Source organism: Lepisosteus oculatus, chromosome 12 (assembly GCF_040954835.1).
Source record: "Lepisosteus oculatus isolate fLepOcu1 chromosome 12, fLepOcu1.hap2, whole genome shotgun sequence".
Lineage (NCBI taxonomy): Eukaryota > Metazoa > Chordata > Actinopteri > Semionotiformes > Lepisosteidae > Lepisosteus > Lepisosteus oculatus.
Genome location: NC_090707.1, coordinates 23,293,128 through 23,317,966, shown reverse-complemented (window position 1 = coordinate 23,317,966; position 24,839 = coordinate 23,293,128). Strand labels below are relative to the sequence as shown.

Here is a 24,839-nt window from a genome sequence, read left to right as displayed (position 1 = left end):
CGCATGAAAGCCCATCTATTTAAAAATAATTACAGAATAAAATAATTCACTATACTACAATTATTTATGTTCTTTATCATGCACAACAGATTCTGGATGCTTCCTGTGGCTTTTGGTAATAAATTTGAAGAGCTGTGTTTTTATTATAAAACAGTAAATCAGAATTAAATAGACTACATAGAGGTAGTTTAATAAATTCAAACAATGTAAAGAAAAAATGTAATATCTTTTAAAATAATATTCCATGAATGAATGTGTACAATAATAGCAAAATGTTTCCATTACTGTTTATCTCTTATATCATAACTGAATGAGTCCTACTACACTGATGATAGTTACTAACTAAGCAAATAAGGTTGCAACAATAATTCTTAAATGTTTAACCTTGCATTTAAACATATACTATTACAATACAACACTGGTTCCTTAAACACAAACCACTATGACACCATTTTATACTTTTTTCTTTATGACATTTTCACAGTGATGAAAAATAGAAACATAATTAATACCTGTTTTCCCAGATCATTGTATTTGCAAAACAGCTGTTGTTTTAATCGACTGCAGTAATATCAAAGTTGTGTGATTCAGATCTTTCTTTATGTTATGTGTAACATGTACTGTATGTAAACAAACAGATTCCAACAATAGGAGTATGCACTACAGATATTCTGGAAAGCCTCAGTTGGTTTTGATACAATGATAATGGTTTTTTTATTTACATAACTCATGTTTCTAAAAAAGCTATGTCATAGAGTATAACAATGTTAAGTATTAGGCAATCTGAAATTCAAAAAGCACTTCAGTAGGGTTCTAAATGGTCTATAAAAAATAAATAGATGCAAAAGACAAGACCAAACAGTGGATTATTTCACCTCAAAGGAAGGCGGTTCCTTGAAATGTGTCTCAATGATGCTCTTGGGCTCTGCGGCCTCTGGTATACGCATGGTCTCTAACCCCCGAAAAGATGACACCCCAAATTCTACCCCTTCCTCCAGTGGGCTGAGATACTCCTCGTCTGATGTGATGGGGCTGCTGATATCCACAGGTACACTGAGAGAGGCTCGTGGTTCTTGAATGGGCTCTAATGGGACACAGAAAGTAAAAGGTTTCAGGCAAGATAGTAAAAGCGTTTTATTTTTTATCTAGGCAAGCCCATGCTTTCAATATCATGAGAATAAATGATAATAATTAATTACCATCTTTAATAATCCATATTTGGAATGAATCCAGCCTTGGCTAGGCTGCCCACAATTGCAAGGACTGAACAAGGAAGTTTGTCACAAGCATGTAGATGGGAGAGGGTGATGGGATGCGAGAGGAGAGATATGCCAAAGAAAGTCCTGGGTGTGAGACTTATATGCATAGGTGAGCAGATGTGTGAGACATTGGGATCTAACATTCCTCCTGAGTTACTATTATAACTTATTATATAAATTCCATGAAGTAAATATGTATTCATTACTAGCTATAAATTGATAAAAGTACAGCGTTAACTGTACACAAACAAACACGTCTTATAACGTTGTTTCTTTATTTAATACGTATTTTTTGCAACAGAATTCCTTCCTTGTCCTCATGCTACTTGTGAGCTTCCTGGAATTGTGGAAATCCGATTCTTTTATCTTTCTCAGTTTGAAAACACAATAACCCAGACTGAGGTGAAAAGTTGTGTTTTAATGGAAATGTCCTGCAAATTTAATAAAGTTTTAGCCAGTCACAATTACAATATAAACAACATAGCTTATCACAAACAGTATCCTATTCATTTCTCGAATTCTGAAAGATTACCATACCTCCCTGTCTCTTCTTGACACTGTATTGTAATGAAGGTAGTGGTATAAGTCTTTTGTAAGCCTCTGTGGTGTTTTTCCACATCTTAAACATTATGATATAATTAGAACCACAACATTAATTTAAATTTGTGTGAGACAAGGACTAAGTTTAGTAACATTCAAAAATAAAATAATGACATGTCTTGACTTTAATGGACCAGGAAGAAAAGTGACGAAGAGGAAACCAACTAATTTGACCTCTTTGCCAAGCAACAGTAAAACTCAATTTATTTTATTGTATCCTGAAGTCAAGCAGATAATTTTGTTACAGATAAAGAAAACAAAATAAAAGCTGACTAGCATGCTTTTTTAGATCTGGTTTTCTTTTGCATCATCATTACAAACTACATCACACAATAATTCCATTATTAGCTTTTACTGTATGTTTTGATCATTCTATTATTTTGTAACCTTAGCAACAAATGTATTTACAGTATGTTATTGTTCCCTGGCTCTGGGGTTTTTCAATAACGCAAGCAATGCAGCTGGATAAAAATCAAGCTGAACTTTTTATGCATTATTTTTTTGTATTTACATTTTGTACCCGCTCAATGTGGAATCATCAGTATGTTCTTTATGTTTCAGTTCACAGCAATAACTCCTGTAATAACAGTAGAATGAGGATGGGCAGACATGTTGCTCTGACTTGACCAGCTAAAAAACAAATCACTTTTTGACATGCTTCACATGTCTGCAGGAATCTGCAACATTGTAGCAGATTCCCACTTTACTGAAAGCCGACAGAGTACTGATCAGTGGTACTGTACTTGGGATACCAAGCCACAGCTGACTTGTGACTTTACCCAAACTCAAAGCTCATCCAACTGTTTCTTGACAGTCTTGAAAGACGCCTTGGTATCATCTTCAAGAAAATGACTGGGTAGCTTGGTCCATACATACAGTAAAGAAATACCTCCTGTTCTTGATTTTAAAATTGATTTTAGACTTCTACATAGTTTTTAATTATATCTTGTGGTTCATGATTCACTATAGCTCACTTCTTATTCTAGGCTAAGGTCTGGGAAGGATCCCTTTGAGAAATCTTTTGTGCACCATTGACAGAGATTGCTGTCATACATTTCTGGGTAGTTGACTTTTACTGTTGAGTAGAGTTCTCTTGCCACCACCAGGAGGTTGGTGTGACTCTTTAATAACACACTTATCTGCCATATGAAGTGCTTAACCTGAGCTCCCAGATTATTTCAAAGAGCCAGTGAGGTACCCTAGGGACCTGCATGACTTCCTGCTTACCAATTCTTCATTTATTCCAGAAAATGGCATCTTCTGTTTCAAAGAAACCTCTACTCTCCACAGAGTAGTGTCCCTTTATCCCTTGGATAAAACTGTGGGAAATGGTTTGCAAAGAGTATCCCTCCTACAGCATTACAGGTTAGTGACAACTTCAGGTATGGATGGAATTCATTTTCCCTCATGATGTTCTCATTTCTCCAGTTAAACTGATGAAGAACCCACTGTCTCACTCTCTACCACAGATTCACCTCCATTGTTTGGATTGCAGAGACTACCACCAGCTGTATCACTGTCTCCAGTCCAGAAGTTGTAAATTTCAGCATTTGTTTTTCAGTTTCTGATTTTTCAGGTAATTAAAAAAACACATTCACTCTCCTCTAGCAGCTGTGATACTGGTAAACCAATTAAATCCCTCGTTGCTATGCGTTCCTTCATATTTGACACAAAGTTCTCCATTCCCAAACGCTGAGCCTCCCGTGACAATCCCTAACCAATTGCCTCCTTTCCCAACTGTTCTGTTCGGAGGGAGAGCCTCATCTAGGCAGTGTCTGTGTGCCTTTGACTTCATAATGATCAATGTCACCATTGTCAAAGAGAAATGAAGCATCTTTTAAAATGTTTTATTCCTTTCTGATCTGAAAGTAAACAACTTTATCCCTGAGTTGCTTTGAAAGTTTCTTGGTCTTCATGGTTGAATATTTTCTTAAAATTCACTACCTCACTGAGGGACTGTATAGACAGTTTTTTTTTTTAATTAATGAGAATCACTATTCATACACACAAACTTGTTAAGGTAATGAGCCTGTTATAGTTACATTGTACACCTATGTTAGGTTTGCCATGGCATTTGAATGCTTTGAAGACTTATGCAATCATTTGTTTTCCATCTTAATTACTTATCAATGTACTTCTTTTGTTTTTGTTTTGACTGTGTGTAGTGTATTATAATAATATAATAAATATTGATTTATATACTGCTTCAGTGTCAATACTACATGCTTTAAAGCAACAGAACATGAAAACTATGCAACAGTCTTAAATGCTTTTGCAAGATACTGCATATGGTTAAATTCCATTATAATCATCTATAGTTATAATCAGTTTTTTTTAAATTTACCCTTTGACAACACCCAGATATCTCATTATTTAAAAGTGAAAAAAATAGTTTTATCAAAACCTCATCTCGAACACTGGAGAGTGGCAGAAATATCTATGCATTCAATGGATTTTGAAGTACTCCAAGATAAAAGTGGATAATGTAAGAAATCCTATAATACCATATGCCGTACCATGGGGATTTAGGAGTTGGACTACCAAGTGTAGATTTCACTCTGATAAATTAATTTTTACAATGTAATTGTTCATAGTAGGAGCTGTGAGTATTAAAGAGACTCCTGGGTAACTGTGCAAACAGCTGAAAGGGGCTTTTAAGTAGATAAAACTGGTTATAGGCCAAGACAGTGAGGACAGACACAAGTAAATCCCTCACTTCCTATCAAAATCAGACTTTTTGCCTGGTGGCTCAGCATGTAAAGCCATGAGCCTTAGGGCCTGTGGGTCTGTGTTCTTATATTGCCTTCAGTAATTAAGTTTTATTTCACTTATTGTCAGATCACAACAATATTTCCCACTAATTTAGGTCATATTCATTAAAAAATTGAGGCTTTTTTCTTAGGGAATTCCATATAATTTTTAAGGGAATTTTATGAAGATTAGTGGAATCTAGCACAATTACAATTCCAGAAATAAAACATTCATCTTGCCCAACTTTTTAGTAACTGGACTAATTGAAAGATAGAAAGCTGTTAAACTTAAAGAAATTAAGTTTTCTTTCTTGTTTTGAATTTTTTTTAATTGTTTAGTTTAGTTAATTAAATAGTTGGTGCTACCACCACTTTATGTCTAATGTTTTTATTTTTCTGGATACAACTTTCAAATTTTTCTTTATAAGACATAAAATAAAACAATGTGTTTCCAGTAAATGGTCCACTGCCAGGCTACAGCAAAAAACTTACCCAGCTCTGATACAGTACCTCTGTGTATGGGAGTTGAATGAGGGAGAATTTCTGCAATGAAAGGGCAGGACTTAACTGCTTGTAGAATCACGCCATTAAGTTTTTTATTTCCCAGATTCCTGTAAGTGTCTGGGCTGATGCTGGCATTATAGACCCTGGATTCTTTTGTGCTGACTCACTCTCTTTACATCTGCTCCTTGTACTTTTTTTTCAGTACCCCAGCTCTCCATTTATTGCATAGGTCATGTAGGCGTTTGCAATACAGTGATCATTTGTGATCTGCTCTGACAAGATTAATTCTTGGTCTTTTGATTCTGGCACAACAACTGTTCTTTCATACATCCTGAATTTAAGTAGTAATAATACGCATTGTGATTATGGCTCCTTTAAAGCTCTCCTTTTGAAAATCATGAATGAGATTAATAACTTACTATTACTGTGCAACATTCATAGACTCACATGTTTTAGAAAGCTGTTGAATTTTTCCTGATCTACCCATCTCAGATTTATTTCAGGATATGAAAGTAATAACATGGTATTAAAGTATTCTGTGTTTACATAAGATTTCAACACAACAAAACCGCTGGTGCAAACCAAAACATCTTTAATATTATCTATAATATATATGTGGATGTAAGAAAACCAATGCAAGTTCAATATTGGTGTTGCAAATATAAAGTATATCTAAATAGAAATAACATTTCATAATCTGCTTCCTTTTACAAATAGGAGAATTAACCATTCTGGAGTACTTGATGCAATCCTCACTGATAATACCACAACTTCACAGATACCTGGCAAGCAGAGGAAACCCTTGTCAACTATAAACCCATACGGCCTTTGGAGAGCTTAACCTTTATGGAACTTCTAGAATCAAGGTTCAAACAACAATCTCTGGATTATAGGATTCATCCAATTCACTGAGAAGTTTAAAACCACTGTAGCTAAACTGCACATCTGATGCACATCATATACAAGGCATTTTGTGTGTCTAAATATATATATATATTGGTATAACAAAACTTCTTACAAGAGAAAAACATTATGAGATAGGTATGTTATACAAGGAATGCTACTTTAAACTCTTCAGTCACATCTGAAAAGAAGCAAGTAGTTGTTTTTCTGAATATTCAAAAATATCCATAGTAAAGTATAGTTTTAAGGAGATGTCTGAAAATTATGTAAAGCCATTTTTTTTGCTACATTTATCTACTGTATGTAAATATGAAAGCTAAAAACTGTAATAAGGATTATTAAACACTTACAGAACCCTGGTGCCTGGTAACAGCAGGCAGTAGTTGCTGCAACTCTGTAAAAATCTGTTATATCCAATAGTCTTTAGAACCATGTGCCCCTACATTAATCTCACACTCAGAAATAAAACAGACTGCAATTATTACACAGAACAAGGACTGCTATAAATACACTATACTAGATGTCCTGTGCCCTAATAAGGTAAACTATCCCTTTCTCTTTGGCTGTCAACATAAGTCTTAAAGACTTTAAGAAGACTAGAAACATTAAAGTACAGAACTAAACTGAACTAAGCATTTTCACATCAAGTTACAACAGACAGCATTTTCAACATTTTCTAAAGATCTGAGAATATCAACATTTGGTAACACTATTAATAAAACAGAGCCTGTAAAAAAGTTAAGAATATTAAGGCTGGGATTGTCCTAGAATTCCTTGGTGAACTGTAGTCTTATTTGACAATAGTACTGTATGAACTTTATATTATTGCCTTTTCAATTTAAATAATATTATATACAGTGGTAATAGAATATACAGTAAGACAGAGTTAGACAGTCCAGCATTACCATTACAAAAATCAATTGATCATTATAATAGCTCCTGACCAAAAAACAATACCTATTTTCGAATTAACGGCAATTTCAATTTCTATAAAACAAACAAATCTTTTAAAATAATCACTTAATGTACTGTAAAACCGTCTCTCTTTTTTACTTAACAGACTCTAAATCTTGAATTTCATGCAAGGAAATGTCCTTGAGGCAATTAATTTAAGAAGTTCCAGCATTTCTGATTCAAATGGTAGCCTATCCATTGTGCCAGCTAATCAAAATCTCTTTTATAACTCAATTAGTCCAAATTAAATATTTCAGCATCAAAGTTAGTTTCATATGATTAGAAATTAAAATGTTTGAGAGTCTAGAGTCTAAATACCTTCATTTCATTGTACATCTACATATGTGAAATACCATTAACAGTATATGTTTTTACCTGAGAGGGGTTTAGTTCAGTTTTAAAAGCATTCAGTTAATTTTTAATATTTTTTATTCTTAGCTATGAGTTTGTAAATACATTTGTAAAACAATAATTATTTACATAGTTAGTTTTATGTCCTTTACTGGATGAACTGATAAATATATACTGTAGGCTGAGTTGTCTTTTAATAACAGTTAGCACACCCACATAAAAATGAAATTCAAAGCACAGTTATTCTTTTTTATAAGGAAAAATGACAATTTTTTTTTGTTATCCTGCAGTAAAAGTATTGTTATAGGAGTCAGCCATAAGACATGAAATCTTTGGAATGTGTGTACACAGTATTACAATTAAGGTTTAAGACATGGATTTCTATGGGGGAGAATATTCTACCACTAAGCAATCAGCTATGTACAGTATGCAGTCATTGAGAATACAAAACAAAAATAAACTCTTGTTTTTAGTGTTTTGTTTTAATAAGAACTGTAGTTCCTGACACCTACAGTACTTAGTAATACTCCCAAGTATAAATCCCAATACCTCTCACAATGCAATATATTTCTATGATGTACCGACACTTCAGAGCTATGATTTTCAGCTCCCCTTACTCAAAAGATACTGAATATACTGTATATATATACTGTATGCAGTATGCTGCAGTGTTTGGCGATTACGGTCCAGATATTATATAAAGCTATTTTCTCATATCATTGATAAGTTCCTTGGTAAGGTATCATGTTGCTTCTTATTTTGAAAATCAAGCTGATTGAAAATACATTGATGCACATTGCCTACATCATATAGGTTTTCTATTTATTTTAAAATTAATCGTAAGGCCTTTAACAATTTATAGTCTGAATTTAGTCCTTTGGTTGCTATGGTAACTACCAGTGGTAAGACTGAGCTGGAATACTGTGTTAAGGTATCTTGTAGTCTGTTGGTTTGTAAAAAAAGAGCTGGGGGAGACGTCATGTAGAAAAACTTACTAAAAGGAGGCTGTTTTTTTTTTTAATAAAGGCTCGATATGCTGGGAAAAAACAATGTTACCTTAAAATTGCTTTTCACTGGTTGCAGAATAGTAAGCAATTAACTACTAGTGTGTAAGTATATGAATTCCCCAAATTATCCACCAGATATGAAATTGTGACATGGATAGTTTACAAAACATAAAATACAAGGCAGATCACGTTGTTACTGAATGCCACTACACATACCAAAGAACATTAATACACAACTGTGGTATAACCAATGATCTAATGATCCATGCATTCAATTCAAAAGAAATACAATATTAAATTCAAAACTATAACATATCCTATGGATACTTTTTCCTTTAAGACTAAATGACATTACTTTCATGATCCTTTTCTTCAGCCATCCCACATCAGACCCTAATTAAACGTTGTATTGCTTTCACAATGATAATGATAATGATGATGGCAATAATAGAAATTCACTAGGGACAACAAAATCCAAGAGTTGAGTGCTCTGTGAAAGTTTGGGATACTTGGTGAAATAGGTTTGGGTTAACCTGCTTGGTTAATGGGAAGAGATCCAAGGGCAGCCACAAGCTGAAGCCAGGGTGAAGGAGGGATGCTTGAGACGAATGTGAAGGGAGCTGTTTGTGTTCAATATAAACATAGCTAATTTCGTAATGTTGGTAATTAAGAACAGCTGCGTGTGATTGACTTGTCATTGTTATCCCTCCCGAACTTCAGTTAATAACATCCATTAATTGGCACTTTCACAGACTGTGTCTCTGTACTGTAATTACTGCTATGTAATGTGACGTCTGTTCAAGGATGAACTTAAACAATTTGTTCAGGAATGAACAAAAACAAGTTAAAAAATACATTTTGTGTAACTGTGTTTCTTGTTGGAAATGACAGACTGTGATCAGCAGATCATTGTGGCTGAGACAGATGTATTTGCAAATACGTAGAAATTAGAATGCTAGATTTTGTAAAAGCAGGAAGGAATTTTAATACAAATGGAAACATTGATATTTAACATATAGAGTAGCATTTAAAATTCTCTTTCTTTTTGAGGAATATCTTTCAATTACAAAACCAGCAAGTCCTAGTTGATCTTGACATTAGACATTATTTTCCTGACTACTTCTTCTCAGTCAGCATTGGCAAGATCCTCAGTTTTCTAAACTGGAGATCTGCAGTACTCAGAATTACTTATGTATTTGATTTTAATGAGATATGGACACGTCAATCTTTTTTAAAACTTTGCCTTAAGTAAACACAGTGGACTGTTTTACATCAGACAGGTTCAGATCTATATACAGTAAGACCAGTAAGTTGTCATTTATTTTTATTGTGTGCATTTAAAAACAAGTTAAGTACTACTGAGGACCAGAATTACTGTAAATATGAGGGTAGAAAGGTTGTGACTATGAATACCCAATGAAGATTAATGTCAAGTAAAAGGATATTTATGGGGATGAATTACTTCACTCTGGGTTAGTGTCAAATTGTATTTAATTCAGAATCCTCTTATGACTCATTTTAGTGTGACACTGAAATAAAGGATTCTACCTTCTTGAAAAATCTTCAGTTCTTTTGAACTGTCTTTAGTTAAAATTCAAAGTTTAATTTCTGTGTTTTTTCTATAAAATGCTTGTATGACTCACCGGATTTGATAGTGAGAGTGGCACTGCTGGAGGCATTGCCAATTTCGTTCGTAGCCATTACATTGTATGTCCCAGCATCGCTTGGTCTTGCCCATTTGATCAGCAGGGTGTGTCTCTCACCTTCCGCTTTGATTATGTGGGTTGAGCTATTCTTTATAAGGACATTGTCCTTCTTCCAGGATGCTAAAAGAGAAAGAAAAATGTATTATGGCCTCCTAATAATCCCCATCTATGAATTGGCTTCATTACTCTCCTCCCCACTGATAGCTGATGTGTGGTGAGCGTTCTGGTGGATGCTGTGCATTGGTTGTGGTGGAGGGGAGTCCCCATTACCTGTAAAGCACTTTGAGTGGAGTGGCCAGAAAAGCGTTATATAAGTGTAAGCAATTATTATTATTATTAATTATTATTATTATTACAATACTTAATTTCCTGATACTATATTAAAATAAAAAAGCTATTAACTTTAATATGCAGTCAACTGAACTGCAACACCTGCAGCACAACAGCAGTGTGCTTGAAACATGCTATATTCTCATTTATTTTTGTAAAATAAATTTACATTACAGTTGTGTATTAATAGATCAGTTATACAGGGCATTTTAGATTATTTTTATTTTTATTGTGGAAAACAGAGTAATAGAATGAAACAGAAACATAATCCATTCAGACTTAGTACTGAGCTGCTAGGTAATTAGTGAATCAATTTATCAGTTCTCTTGTGAATTCATCACTTCTTCTTGTGCATTGGGACTGTACAGTAGGTGATAATGGGTGCCTGCTGGGCCTTCCACTTCAGTAGTGGATGAAGTGGGCCCAGATGAAAAGAATAAAAAACACTGCTAAAAAATGCAACAAAAAAATATAGAAAAAAAAGACTTGGCGTGCACTTGGCAGATGCTGTTTAATGTGGACAAGTATAGGTTTTTATATGCAGGTAATGTAAAACTAAATATTACATGGGAGATGCTGAGACAGTAGAGGCTACACATGAAAAAGGCTTGGGGGTTTATCTTGGCACATGTTTTACATCTTCTAGACACATAAACATTTTGAAACAGAGAATTTAAATCAATGGATGGTTTGTTAAAATTGTACAGTGGACTATATTGCCTAATTTAGAATGCTGAGTACAGTTTTGGTCATCATGTTATAGAAAAGTAATTCTGTTCTGCCACATCTCAACACTCCCACATCATGTGCAGTAGGGAAATGAAGTTAAATGGATCAACAGATGGTCAAATATACCACACTGTATCCCAAAAGAGTCATCTATCAGAAGTTATACTATTAGAAGTTATACTATACAAGATAGTGCTGACAGTGGTTTATATAAGGATCATTAAGAGTGAAGAACTCAATCCTGTAGCTCTGAGGCTTATGGTATGTTTAGGATCCTGTGCATTAAAGAACTTCTTTTTTTAATCACACTGTACAGTGCAAACTACTGTATCGCAAACACACAGCATGAGAAAACACATCTTGAAAAAAGAATCAGACAAAGACATCTATCCTTTTCTGCAAAACAAAGTTGTTATAGTTTTATCAACGGAAATAATGGTTACTGGTAAATATTTACTACATAAAGAGTTATAGAATAATTTGGGGATGTAGAACCCCTAACCCTATGCTCTGCAGAATCCTGCTGCTTGTTTTTTGTAAAACATAGTATTATCGAATTCTTACAACCCGTAAATTCTCCAGACTGTAACACAGTAAATCTGATGAAAAGTTGAAGGTGAAGAGAACAGTAGAGGGAATAGGAAAAGCTTACCTTCTGGGAGAGGGTTCCCAGCAATAATGCACTTCAGCAGAACCTCGGTGCCTGCCGTGATCGCTGTGTCCCGAAGAGGAACCTCAAACACAGGAGGTTCCAGGGGGTCCTCTCCAGCAGACACATATGAGTCATCAGAAGATTCTGCCAACATAATGAAGCAAAGCACTATGGTTAGTGCAGATGAAAACAACACGAAGTGTGCAGTGGAAAAAATATTTGCATTATCATTCGTTCTGACTTCTGGTTCAAACATTCCCTGATTAAAGCAATTAATTATATTAATAAATGAAAAGCAAATAACATAGGTGTTTAGAAGGTTAGTTATCTTATTCAAACAGATGCAAATACAAATGAAATGAAATACAAATGGGGTAAACATTTCTATTGATAACGAAAGTATGCACCACAATATTGATTTAACAAGACCATTATTTTCCTGTGATGAAAATGCATGCTCTGGTGAAAAGCAGTGATAATAGTACCCTCTTAAGTGCACTGTTTTTGTCTATGGCAGGGAGTTCCTTTTGGTTCCATTACAAATTTGACTGACTGTTTTATGATGCAGTGGAGTTTTATGGTGGGGCTTTTTGCATAGCTCCACTTCATAAGAACACTGTAGTTATGCACATACAGAGACCTGCAGTCTCTGAAAATAAAATACAGATAATTGATAACTTATTAGAAAGTAAACACATCTACGTTAAAAATGTAAGTCAGCTTATGAACTCAGAAACAACTATAAATAAAACAACTTCCAGCTGTCACTGAAAAGTTATTTTTAAGGAAGTATATACAGTCACAATAAGCAACCTGTCACATGGACATACATATTTCATATTTCAAACACTAAGAAAGGAATTGTTTAAATTCTGTTGTTGTATTGTACTGTATTACTTTATTAAGTCAGTGTATTCCCCATTAATGTGAAAACGTCTTTTCAGGCATTATTGTCTACTCAGTATATACCAACAAGCCTTACCTAGTTCAGGAGACATTGGACGAGCTCTTTGGCCTTTCCCTCGGATTCTCTGGGTTCTCCCCTCTTTTATTACGCTGACTTTCTTCTTCTTGTCATCCTCCAGAGTAGGCTCCCTATCTAAGGTCTCCTCTGGCACAACAATTTTGGGGATGAGTAGCCTGTAGGCTGGAGGAGCAGGTATATCATCAATCTCCATCTTCTCTTCTTCTGGCAAGGGAAAAGGGGAGGGGATACGAGTAAGACTTGCTTTCACAAGCCCGAGTGGGGCTTGGGCTGGGGATTCCTGAAATTGGGCGAATTCTTTCTTCACCAATGGGCTTACAGGTTTTTGTTCAAACTTCCTTATTGTGGGCTCCTCTTTCCTGGTTGGTAACGATTCTAATGGAAGTTGTGTGGTGAGTGGCTGTTCTTCAGCTTTTTGTAGCACTTCCAATGGCAAAGAGCCACAATGTCTTTCTCTGTCTGTTTTCTCTCTAGTTGAAAACCTATTATTTAATTCTGTGAGTAACATAGGTTCTAAGCTATCAATCTCTTCTCGTGATCTGTTCACTGTTGCACAGCTCCTCATTAAAGGTTTCCTTGCACTTAAGTGCTGCTGTGGGAGTTGCTGCTGTTGCTGCTCTTTTTGTTGTAATTGCAGCTGTTGCTGCTGCAGTTGTTGCTGCTTCTGTTTTTGTTGCATTTCAAGTTGTTGCAGTAACTGCTGCTGTTGCATCTGTTTTTGTTGCAGTTCAAGTTGTTGCTGTTGCTGTAGTTGTTGCTGTTGCAGTAGCTGCTGTTGCTGCTTCTGTTTTTGTTGCAGTTCATATTGTTGTTGTTGTTGTAATTGTTGCTGTTGCAGCTGTTTTTGCTGTTGTAATATTTGCTGTTGTTGCATCCGCTCCCTGTCTTGCAACTTCTGGAGAACCTGAGGGGGAATGGGCTCCAACTTTCGTAGGGTTTGCCTCCCACTTCTGTGAGCAATCTGTTCTGTGGAGAAGGATTTTCCCAGTTGGGGCTTGCCCACAACCTTTTTAATTCGCTGGAGCTCTTCTGTGAACTTGTTCTCAATGTCCTGAATCTTCTGCGTGTAACGAGGTCTGTCCTCAAAGGAGGAAGCCTTCTGCTTGAACAAGGACCTCCTCTGGGCTGCATCAGCTTTTAGTGCCTCCCGCAGATCCTCTCTTGAGCTCTCTCTGGAGATTCCTGTCCGGCTCCTCTCATCATCTGATTGTTCAAAGGATCGTGCTCGATTGAAACCCGCCCATGATCGTCCAGAGATGGATCCCTCAGGGTGGTCAATACTCCTCCTGCGCTCCTCAAAGTACCGTACTTTTTCAAAAATCTTAGAGCTTGCACGAGTCAACTTTGGTGATGGACGGAGCGTTAAATCCTTCCTTGAATACTCACTCAGAGGTGTCTGAGGGCGAGAATCCTGGGTGCTGGTTTGAGAGAGAGCTGAGGATTTAGGCTGTTTGATTTTCTCCTCAAATTCATCTGGCACAGTGTCTTGGTAGTCAAGGGGGATGACAACTTTTTTGCGGGGTGTAAGGGGGGTGACAGGGGTTGACCCTGAACGGCTGGGTAAGGGTGTTGAGGTGGGACGCTGGCCAATTTTGGGAGAGGGAGGTGGGAGAACTTGGGGACGGGAAGAGGGGTATCTGAGGGACCCAAGGTCCCGTCTCTGCTCCAGCTCAGCGGCCTGGCAGCCATAGTCTTCCCTCAAAACGTCTTCAGATAGGCTCCTGAAAGAAGGTGATTAAGGGAAATTTTCTGTTAGAGTAAAGGTCTGGTTGTTGGTGGAGCCCAGCTGTTAGGAGGAGGACAGGAAGCCAGAGTGGATTTTGTTGCTTGGTGCTGAGAAGGAAGCAGGCTTTTTAATGCCCCTTCATGGCAGGATTTGTAGAGACCAGGGCAGTGAAAGGATTTACTCAAAATAAGTACAGGGAGTATGGAAGATTGCATGGGTAGAGTGGATAATTCTTGTATTCTCAAGTGACTGTAAGAGTTTTTATTTAAGAGTAAGAATAAAATTGTTGTTGAAATTAGGACATAACTTGGGTTGGGGGTGCTGAATAGCTAAAAGAAATATTAAGAGGAGCTGGGGGGTTTAAAGCAGGCCAGTCTAGAAATATGAGCAAAGGATTAAAAATCCTTTGTTTAAAACTGCCAAAAAAGGGCAGTAACACAACTTGTTGATATGAGTTCTATCTCTGGTTAAATAAACCAACTTTGAAATGTGGACACACTCATAAATCTGTATGTATGAGCCATATTACGTAATGATTCTGAAAATGGAATCTCTTTTGGCAGCAACAGTTAAAACTGGCATTGGTTCATGAAATCTCTTGTCAATCTCTGTTTTGGTGATGGAGATAGCAGTGGCAAAGTGACAGGGGAAACTAATAGCCAGATCATGTGCTATCGCACTGTAGTCATAAAATCAGCCTATTCCTTCCAACAGAACTGGACTGGACCCATAAGTGGGCCCCAATTCCACCAGATATCTGTTTCATATCCAGTGTATTACTGCATGAACAGTACAATCAAGGCAGTGCTGAAAGCATGCAAGAAAATACGAACATGCAGTATTAGAATTTTCCTAATAATAAATTTCAGGGAATATGTGGTGGTATTGTAAATATCTAATTTGTTCAGTAATGCAGAATTCCTTAGGCATTAATGTGTACAATAAAATCTCACATCCGCAATTTTATTTTCCTTGAAAAACATTTGTTCATGGCTGGATTTTCAGTTAAATTTAGTGTTTGATTTTCAAAATTCTTTAAAATAATTAATGTCAGTTTTCAGTATAAAACGTTTAAAACAACGTTTTCCAATCAAATGAAAGTGTGATAGAGGTCATGTCATAATATCACATTACCTAAAATTTGCAAGTTAAGAACTGAAGATAATTATGATCCCATTTCCTGAAGCCTGGGGAAAGCTCTTCTGGAAATGGGATAAACAGCCAATTATCTTTATGAAATCCTGACATAATTTCTAATCTTTGAGTATTTTAGTAATTTAGAAGAGGTTTCCTCTCCAGGAGATGGACAGGTAAATAAATTGCTGTTTATCACAACTTTGAAATAGGCACAAGGTTCTTAATTGAATTGAAATATATTTTGGCTTTCATTTTATTTTTCCCATAATATATTTCACACTACAATTAAGACTCTCATATGAAAAGACTGTAACATAATATAAAATATATGTACTTTATTTTATTATGGGAAACTTCTATTTGTTTTTGTGACGTTCATGGTTTCAATGTGCTTCCCATAAATATGATTCACAAAAAAAGTTGTATTTATCTTCTGTTTTTTTTACCAGATATGCCTGAAGAACGGATGGGACACTTGGGCAGATAAACATTCAAAAGTCTTTCTTTACTGCATGCAAACAGTTATAGGGGTTGAACATGCAAAATGTTTACCATTCTCCTACATTATGACATGCAGAACAACCAGTGGAAAAACGAAGGGGTCGATGACACCTGACACAGCCAATGAAATGCAAAGGCATTGTCTTGAATGCTTCCTATGGTTTAAACTGATTATTCTCTGATATGAGAACACAGTACTACAGTCTGAGAAAGAATTCATCATTTGATGTAATTTCCCTTTTCCCCTAACACTTCAATTTTCTTTTCATTTGCATATATTGGTGTGCAGGTCAGAGCCCAAAAAATCTGGGAATGTATGATGAAGGAAGGAGGTCAAAGGAAAGTAACTAAACTAAAAAATGAGGACATGAAATGAATATTTGGAGAATGATAAATCTTTGCCCTGTTAAAAATAATACCCCTCAGACTCCTGTAAACACAACATTTATTCACAGGGAATAAACCATAAAACTATAATGCATATTAATCTAGGAGTGATGCTTTACAGTAGATTCTGTTCTTGTCATGTTTTCAAATTATTTTTACTATGATATTAATGATAGTAAAGACAATTGTTTTTTTTCAGTTGTGAATGTCTAGCTGAGATAATTAATTATATATTCAATGATAAGATGATGGGTGGATTTTTAATACTGCAGAATATATTGTTTACCATTCATGAATTGTTAATGGTAATACCATTTAATGGAACCCTTTAATTATAATTGGTATACCATGACATTTAATGGTAAACACAGTGAGTGATAATTAATGGTAAGAAAATATCACAACTGCAATAACATTTATGAGGCCTTCGATTATATATCTATAATTAGATTAGACAAGAAGATATACTATTTAGCGAAGTCTTCTTTTATCAGATCTGTCATACAGTCATAAAAACATAATGCATACATCAGTAAAATAAAAGGTAATCTGAGCATAGGAAAATGCAATAAGCCTCTGTGTGGTATTTTTGGATAAAAACAAATATTGTGGGATTTTGTCATTCTGTTCTGTAAGTGTACTTTGTAAATGGAAGACATAACATTGCTGTTGAAGGCCACCACCTGCATTTTAAATGAGGGTGAGATCAGGTGACAAACCAGTCTGGTCCTGTGAGGATATGTTCTACTATTCAGTACAACAAAATATGTATCAAAGAGCAACAGTACATTGCAAGGATTGAAAAGTTATAAAGCGATCCCTTTGAATAATGGTGCAGAACTCTAGAATCCAAACACCAGCTAAAGCTTCTTCATTTCAGTCTTGACTGAAACCAAGAAGTATGTGCATCCAACCACCCTTGAACTATATAAGATAGATATCTAGCACTAATGCTATCATAACATCTCAAACCAGGATGACCAGATGACACCATAACAGCACATACTATATTCTCTCAAACCTTCACACTCAATGTATAAAAAGATACATTGATTGGATGCACATACTTCTTTGTATAAAAAGATATGTCAGATTATGTCAAAAAAGTGCATATTTTCTCCTGACTAGTGCTGAAACATGATTAGCTAGGTCTAAAATTATATATTTCTGTAGGATCTAAAGAAACCCATAATGGGCTTCTAATCTGGGCAACAGGATGTGATAAATGGAGATGATTACTGTATATACTGTAAATATATTATTACTACAGTGCTTCCATAGGCAGAGAAGACAAACAGTAGCAACAGTACATGAAGACATTACCATTTTGTTAAAAGCAAACTCTGTGCAATTGTTAAAAAGTCCTATTCCATAGTAAAAACCAAGTGGGCTGTATGTCACTCTAAGTATCACATGGCACTTAACAGCTGTTTTGTGTTCCAGTGTCTGCTGCAAAACATTTTTAAAATACTATTAATTTTAATACTTGGGTTGACTCCAGAATTTCTCATCCATTAATCTTTGAGACCTGTCCTGCTACTGACGTGTTGGTTAGTTCCTATCACATTACACAAATGTGTCATACCATCTGAAAAGCTAAGCTTTTTAAGTATTTTATAAAATAAATCAACATTTATTAAAACTAAAACTCTAAACTGAGCAAAATCAAGCAACATATGTTTGATGGAGTGTGAAGTGCATTACCAGATTAAAGTATTGTTTTTTATGATTTACATGTCCTTATTGCATCCTATGCACAGTTTCATTGCAGAGTTTAAATATAGTTCAGTACAGCCTCCTAACCATTTTATTTTTGTGATGTATGCCAGTATCATGAAACATTTTTTCTGTGAAAAGTGTACAGAGACATTTAGAATATTTGATTACATTTAGCCTTGTTCTGCATTGTGTCTTTTGCCTTTATTTTTGAATATTTTACAAGATACCTCCAAGCATGTAGATTTTTGTTTTTACTTTTGACATGATTCTATTTTCTATTGGGCACTAGATTTGTAGATATGACCTGTCATATACACAACTGATGATGAAAAAAAAAATAATTGCTGACATCCAGTGCTGAATAATGAGAGTTGTCATTGTTATTTGTCTGTTCACTACTGTCAGAATGCTACTGTTTGGGAAGACTATACAACACTTAGAGATTATGTTGTATTTCAGAAAGCATAAGAAAACATTTGCACTGCTAAACTTTTACAACAAGGATACAATATGGTATGTAATATACAGAGCCAGGACAAGGCTTCCTTTGCTTCACGAAGAGGACAAAGACAGTAATTTCTTTCAAGCCATATAAATACACTAGCTGAAAGTTTATCTGGGGGAATGAACCAACAGATGATTGAAATAATAAAGCAGATTAGGTAGAGAAAAATCTACAATTGATCTACCATTAAATTAAGCAATAAATACTCTGTTCAGACTATGCATGCCCAGAGTGGAATGTAATCAGGACACCAGAGTCAACAGCCCTATTCTTAACAACAGTGCCAAGGGATCTTTAATAAACTAGTCAGGACCTCAGTTTAATGTCTCATCTGAGGGACAGCACCTTACAGCGCAGTATCACCTATCACAATACTGGAGTTTTAGAGTTTGAAATTCTGGTCCAGAGTCTAAGGTGCCACCTTCTGGACAGTCTACACTTATGGTTACTCCCTTGTTTTCCTTAGAGGCCTCCGTTCACTTAGTAATCAAACTTAACTTCGGAGTAACAACTCTTAACATTCAGCAATATTTAGCGCTGCCAGAAATGCATGTAGAATCAATATTGTAATTATAATGTCAATTAAAATGCCCTAAAAGGCAGGGTCACAAATAACATTAAAATTTGTCCTAGAAACTTAACCTTACTGTTCTTCTCTGGAACAGGCTCCTTGTTTCCCTATTTTAAATGAAAATTTTCTGAAGTTTTCTGTTGTTAATAGATATATCGTGCTCAATGTACAGTTAATAACGTTTAAGGGCATAACTGTAGAATCCAAATACAGGAATTAACTACTGCAAAATATTTAAAAAGTCAGACAAAGACACCAAGTACGGTAACAAATTCCCAAGAAGTCATACAAAAGATATAGAACAAAACATTATTGTCACATTGTATTTTAAAAGAGGAAAGTGAACTTCAAATTTTAATTTTCAGCTTCTAAACTAAAATTTAAATGGATAAAATAATATATACAGGTATTTGAAGTAAATAATAGGAATTATAAATTTTAAAAAGTGATTTTTAAACAAGCAAAAAGGGGTGGGCTTAGGGAGAGAGGCAAATGAGGAATGGGATTTTGGATAAAATATATAAGAAGCTATCTGCAGTTGACCATTGCTTTATCACTTTAGGAGACAGTTGTGCTTTAATGGTGGAAATGAACTGATAATGAAACAGAAGATACAGGAAGGAAACTTTCTTCTGCCAACTTCATTTCAGAACAGAATTCTTCAGGCTTTACTGGAAAATAAGTGATTATTTTCAAGGTATATTTTATAGTGATAAAATGTTTAACTTATAGTACAGTACCCATACTGTAGAAGTATATTTCTATACTTATTATAATATATGTCTGATTGGGATCTCTTTCCTGCGGCTCTTACATTTGTTTCCAAATAATGTTTCAGACCAAATGCAAGTATCCTGAAAGTGTCACTACCATTTACAAATATAATGAAACCATTTAACTTCAATACCCACATCATTGTATACTCTTTCAACATTAAAATAGTTGTTTAACAATTTAAACAAAATACTCTCAATATCCTAAACTGACAATGCAGAATTAGGGTTTGAAGACCAAAGGTACCACAATACAAAATGCTTTTGTTTTTGCCAAGTAAAATGGTATGTATCTGAACATGGATGTTTAACACCTAATAAGTACAGATGTTTCCACAAACTCTGCCACATACTTATTATTACTGATAAAGGATAGATTTATGTTAATAGATTTCCACAAGCTACTGCACTTGGGTATTTTTGTCTGTGAAGTCTTGCCTGCAATAATGTCTGCACCCACTGCAGTTACTTTAGGTCCCATGGGAACCTAGTCCCTCTGTAATGCTATAATATGTAACATTTGACTTCAATGAAGGCATGGCAGATTACTGCATGCCTTAGAAAATGTTTGTTTTTAGAATCTAAATTGATGTGAGAATGTTTTTAAAGTGAGTAAAAGAGTTTGTTGATCCACTAATTACTGTAAAAAATTATATCCACAACTAATATTGTTGTTCTGTAACTTCTATAAATTGTTTCTAGATTTTGCATTAAAGAAATGCAAAATAAAAATTACACAATGCTTAGGACTCTATACTCTTGACAGGTATTGTACCCATGAAACAATACTTTAATCAAAATGCTCCAGTAAGTGCCTTGCTGTATAAATGGGTACGCTCCAAGTTGTCATTGTAAATTAAAACCTGTATTCATTTAATGTATCTGGTTAAAAATATATAAAATAAAGAAAACACAGTTATTTCTCAGAATTGTGAGCGTCTGTCTTTACAGAAGCCAGTAAACATAAAACTACATTTACTGTACGTCAAAAGTATTCAAGAAATGTACCTCTCAGTACCTATGAAGGGATTGTGCTGATTCATTTTAATCCATAAAATCATTCAGCAGGGAAGCATTTTCTTCTAGCTCTCTTAAAATATGAGTTAAACAATGCATCTTGACTCATGTTTAACGTCACATAATTGAATGCTGCGATTAAGTAGTCAAAGCAACATTTGATTACAGTTTCACAAAATTGTTCCTAGAGATTGAAAGAGAATTAAAAATTTAATGGGAATCAAAATACATTCAGCAGAACTCACTAATGAAGTGAAGGGCATGTTGTCAGTTTTCAGAAAACGTGATATATGATTTGCATCTTTCTGTAGCTTCAGGTCATTTGTGGGGCCACTTTGTTTTACATTTGAGGCTCCTCCATCTGCTATTATTCACTTAGAAGCCACACTCCTCTACTCTTGAGTGCCAATATTTGTCAAGTCACCATTTTAACAGAAAAAACAGTGCCATCCATTTTTGATGAAAAAGTGTTATAGCAAGGGTCAACTGCAGGGGCACAGTTCACTTTTGTTAAGTTTTTGCTGTTTCTTTGTGTTTAAAATTTTACTTACAGGGGTATAGAAAAAGTTCTTCCTCTATAGAGACTGAAAGTGCTACCGTAGTAATCACTAGCTAAAGACAGACTTTCCTCCGACCCCCAGACTGGCCGGTTCAGATTGGCGCGGGACGCCCGAATCAGAGGCTCGACCCCTAGATGCCTGATCTGGGTGCCTGCTGGCTCCCGCCCGTTAGCTTGCCTGGAAGGCTTGGAGAGAGCATCCTGTTGCGTAGGACCAGGGCCTCTGGAACCCAAGGCCAGAGCCTCCTTCTCTACCACTGTGTTCTGACTGCCAGACCAGCTTCCAACCCGTGACCCACTTCTGCCAGAAGAGGGCGTTGTTTCAGGTGTGACATCCATCATCTTGTCTGCATCACCTTCAAGAAAGATGACAAACCAGCTGAGCTTAGCCGACAATAATAAGATTACAATTTTATTTAGTTGGTTGTGATTATTATCATTAAAAATCAATAAAATGCTTCTCCAGTTCTTCACCTGCCTTTTATTTAATAATGAAAATAAAACTTTTAAAGGGTGTGTTTTAAAACACTCAAACTGTACATACCTATATAAAGAGTATAGTTTTACTTGTTTGTTGAAGGGGAAGATTTAGTGTAATTAGTTGATCTTTCATATTCATCTAGATTTGGTACTTTGTTAGCATTTTAAGATCCCTCTGCTCTAAATTCGGCCCTTGGTTGGGTGAATAAGTTTTCTTTTTTCTTTAATAATTATGCTCTTACTGGATTAAGAGTATTATAGCAGATTTAGAATGTCACACACAAGAAGTTGTATAAATGATAATTAGTTTTGTTTTCAAAACTGTTGCAGAGCATCTGGTACTGTACGGCAGGCTGCTATAAGGCATTTAACTTACATCTAAAGAACAACTGGTATAAGTAGTATTATGCTGTGCTCCACTGGACTGGTTTAGTATCATATGAGTGTAGAATATATATAGAACTAGTAAGTTTGAGTATTTGCTTCCTTGCTTCATCTCTGTTACACATGCTCAATTCTACAGTATGCAACAATGAAACTAATTGTTGAGTGATAAACCATCAATTTAGCAAGCCAGAAGCACATCTCGTATGAAACTCCACTTAGCTGGAATCAAATGATTAACTAAAAACATATTTAAAGGTACCATAAAGAGGAAAAACAGTGCGTCATGTTTTGTGCCTAACTCCTCTCTGTAGGGGATGGGCAATTCACAAGCTGTTCAATGTTCTAGGGAAAAAGAGTCCAAATACAATTTAAAAAAAACACATAGGAACCTCCATCAAAAGAGCTCTGATATGGGCCTTTCGCATATTCTATTGGAATGATATTAAGTTGACTGAATATGAATACATAATTGAGAGAAAAGGCCTCATAAAACCATGAAGCATCAATTCTCTTTTCCATTGATTTCACATAGCTTTAAAAATATTTATGGATCAGTTACAGCTGATTAGCTGTAGATTACTATTAGGTGCTCACTGTCGAGGATTCAACAAATTTATATGAATATCGAATACAACACAGAAATTGTATTTTTATGACTCAATAATGAGTTCATGAGAGGAAAATAATTTTACATCCAGTTATGTCCATCTATAATTAAAACACATATATGACTCCAGAATTGGGCAGAATTCTTCTTTTTATAACATACTGTACATAAATATAGATGATGCCAAGTCACAAGAACGTGTAAAACAAAATTGTGATCTATTTTAAAATGGCAAAGATACTTGCTAAACTCTATAATAGCCTGCATAATCCCTACTGCTTATTCATTCTAATGTAGGTTTGCAGTAGATTTTGATTTGTTTGAAGTCTTCTCCTTTTTTAACCCAACATCATTCACTAATTCCTGAGCCAGTATGAATAACTTTTTTGCTGTTTTTTTCTCTGGATTTTATAAGAAATTCAAATAGCAATTAACACAATAAGAGAAGTCTAAGTTAAAATATTGTTAAATATCCCAAGCTACACACATTATAATTTGAAGTCAACTGCAATTTTTGCACTCCCCTTTGGTATAAGACATGCTTAAAATTGTAGGATTGCAACACACAGCAGTAAAAAGCACTATGTTTAACTTTATTTGAGAACTATAGTCTTTCAGTGTAATATAAATATGCATGAATAAGGCAATCCCTACAGCATTCTTGTTAATGGGTGTCCTCTACTAAATTAACCACTGTTCATTTTATGGAATTGCTTTCAGTACGTTTTGATTGCTTGGAGTAACAGCTAATTTGAACAGTCTTTATTTGGATGGACTCCAGAGGCATACACAGGACAGAAAATAGCACAATCTACCAGTGTTCAGCACTTCTAAAAGACAGAAAAATTCACATTAGTTTGCACTTTTTGTGACTTTCATTTGTATCATAATATTGATACCTGGACCTTGACCCTTTGCATCGATTCTCTAATCGATCGGATTTTTATTTTTTTTCTTTCTCAACTAAAACTTATATATGTATATATACATTTTGATTGATTTTTTTTGTTTCTCCACATTGTCTAGAAGAAGCAAATGATTATGTGAACATAAGCACCTACAGTAAGTCTTTTTCATAAGCAGCTTCATTAGTTCAACATTTCCCATTTTGTATTTATACTGTATAAAAAATATTTTGATAATGTCTAAATAAACTATTATCTTTTTCTTAGCAATTCTATTTTTTGGTAAACGAGGCTCAGTAAAGTTTCACTTACAAGACGATATTAACAATATTACTGTTTTTTTATAACTTGTCAGCTCCAGTTCTGATGGCAAAGTTTGCTTCATGCAAACAGACAATAAAAACAGCATTTTAACTGTTTGGTCAAACTCGAATAATGGCAAAACAAGCCAGCAAATATAAAGGGGTTGTATATATAATACCCTGGCATTGGCTTGCATGGATAAGGAACTGATAGTAATGGTCGGAGAACAGCACTATCTTCTCCTACTAAAAGATTCCCCTAAACCTCAATACAGATTTCAAGCACAACAGACCTAAGAGCAACTCAGATTAATGCAGTTTTGCAGGAACTGAGCATAATGTGTATGTTGCATGTAATGAATGATAAGCATGTATGGTGCAGATATGATTCGGAAATGCAGTCAATGAGAAAGTATCAGCTTATTGTAAACGAGGAGCATATACTGTATGTTCGCTCTGGAAGCTTTGAGAGGGGGAGGAGTCAAGGGCCAACACTTCTCTGGTTGGCCACAACAAGAGGGAGGGAGGACCCC

The 24,839-nt window shown here is 35.1% G+C and overlaps 1 protein-coding gene across 4 annotated transcripts in view; it reads right to left on the bottom strand.

Annotated features, from left to right (window-relative positions):
• spega (striated muscle enriched protein kinase a) overlaps nt 1-24,839 on the bottom strand; it is a 140,364-nt gene that overhangs the window by 67,383 nt on the left and 48,142 nt on the right. For all 4 annotated transcript variants that reach the window (XM_015359158.2, XM_069197148.1, XM_015359159.2 and 1 more), the window contains 5 exons: nt 21,804-21,981; nt 12,728-14,451; nt 11,746-11,889; nt 9,972-10,154; nt 876-1,084 (listed from right to left, as the gene is read on the bottom strand). In XM_015359158.2, coding sequence (XP_015214644.2) covers nt 876-1,084; nt 9,972-10,154; nt 11,746-11,889; nt 12,728-14,451; nt 21,804-21,981 — 2,438 coding nt within the window. The remainder of the gene's footprint in view (nt 1-875; nt 1,085-9,971; nt 10,155-11,745; nt 11,890-12,727; nt 14,452-21,803; nt 21,982-24,839) is intronic.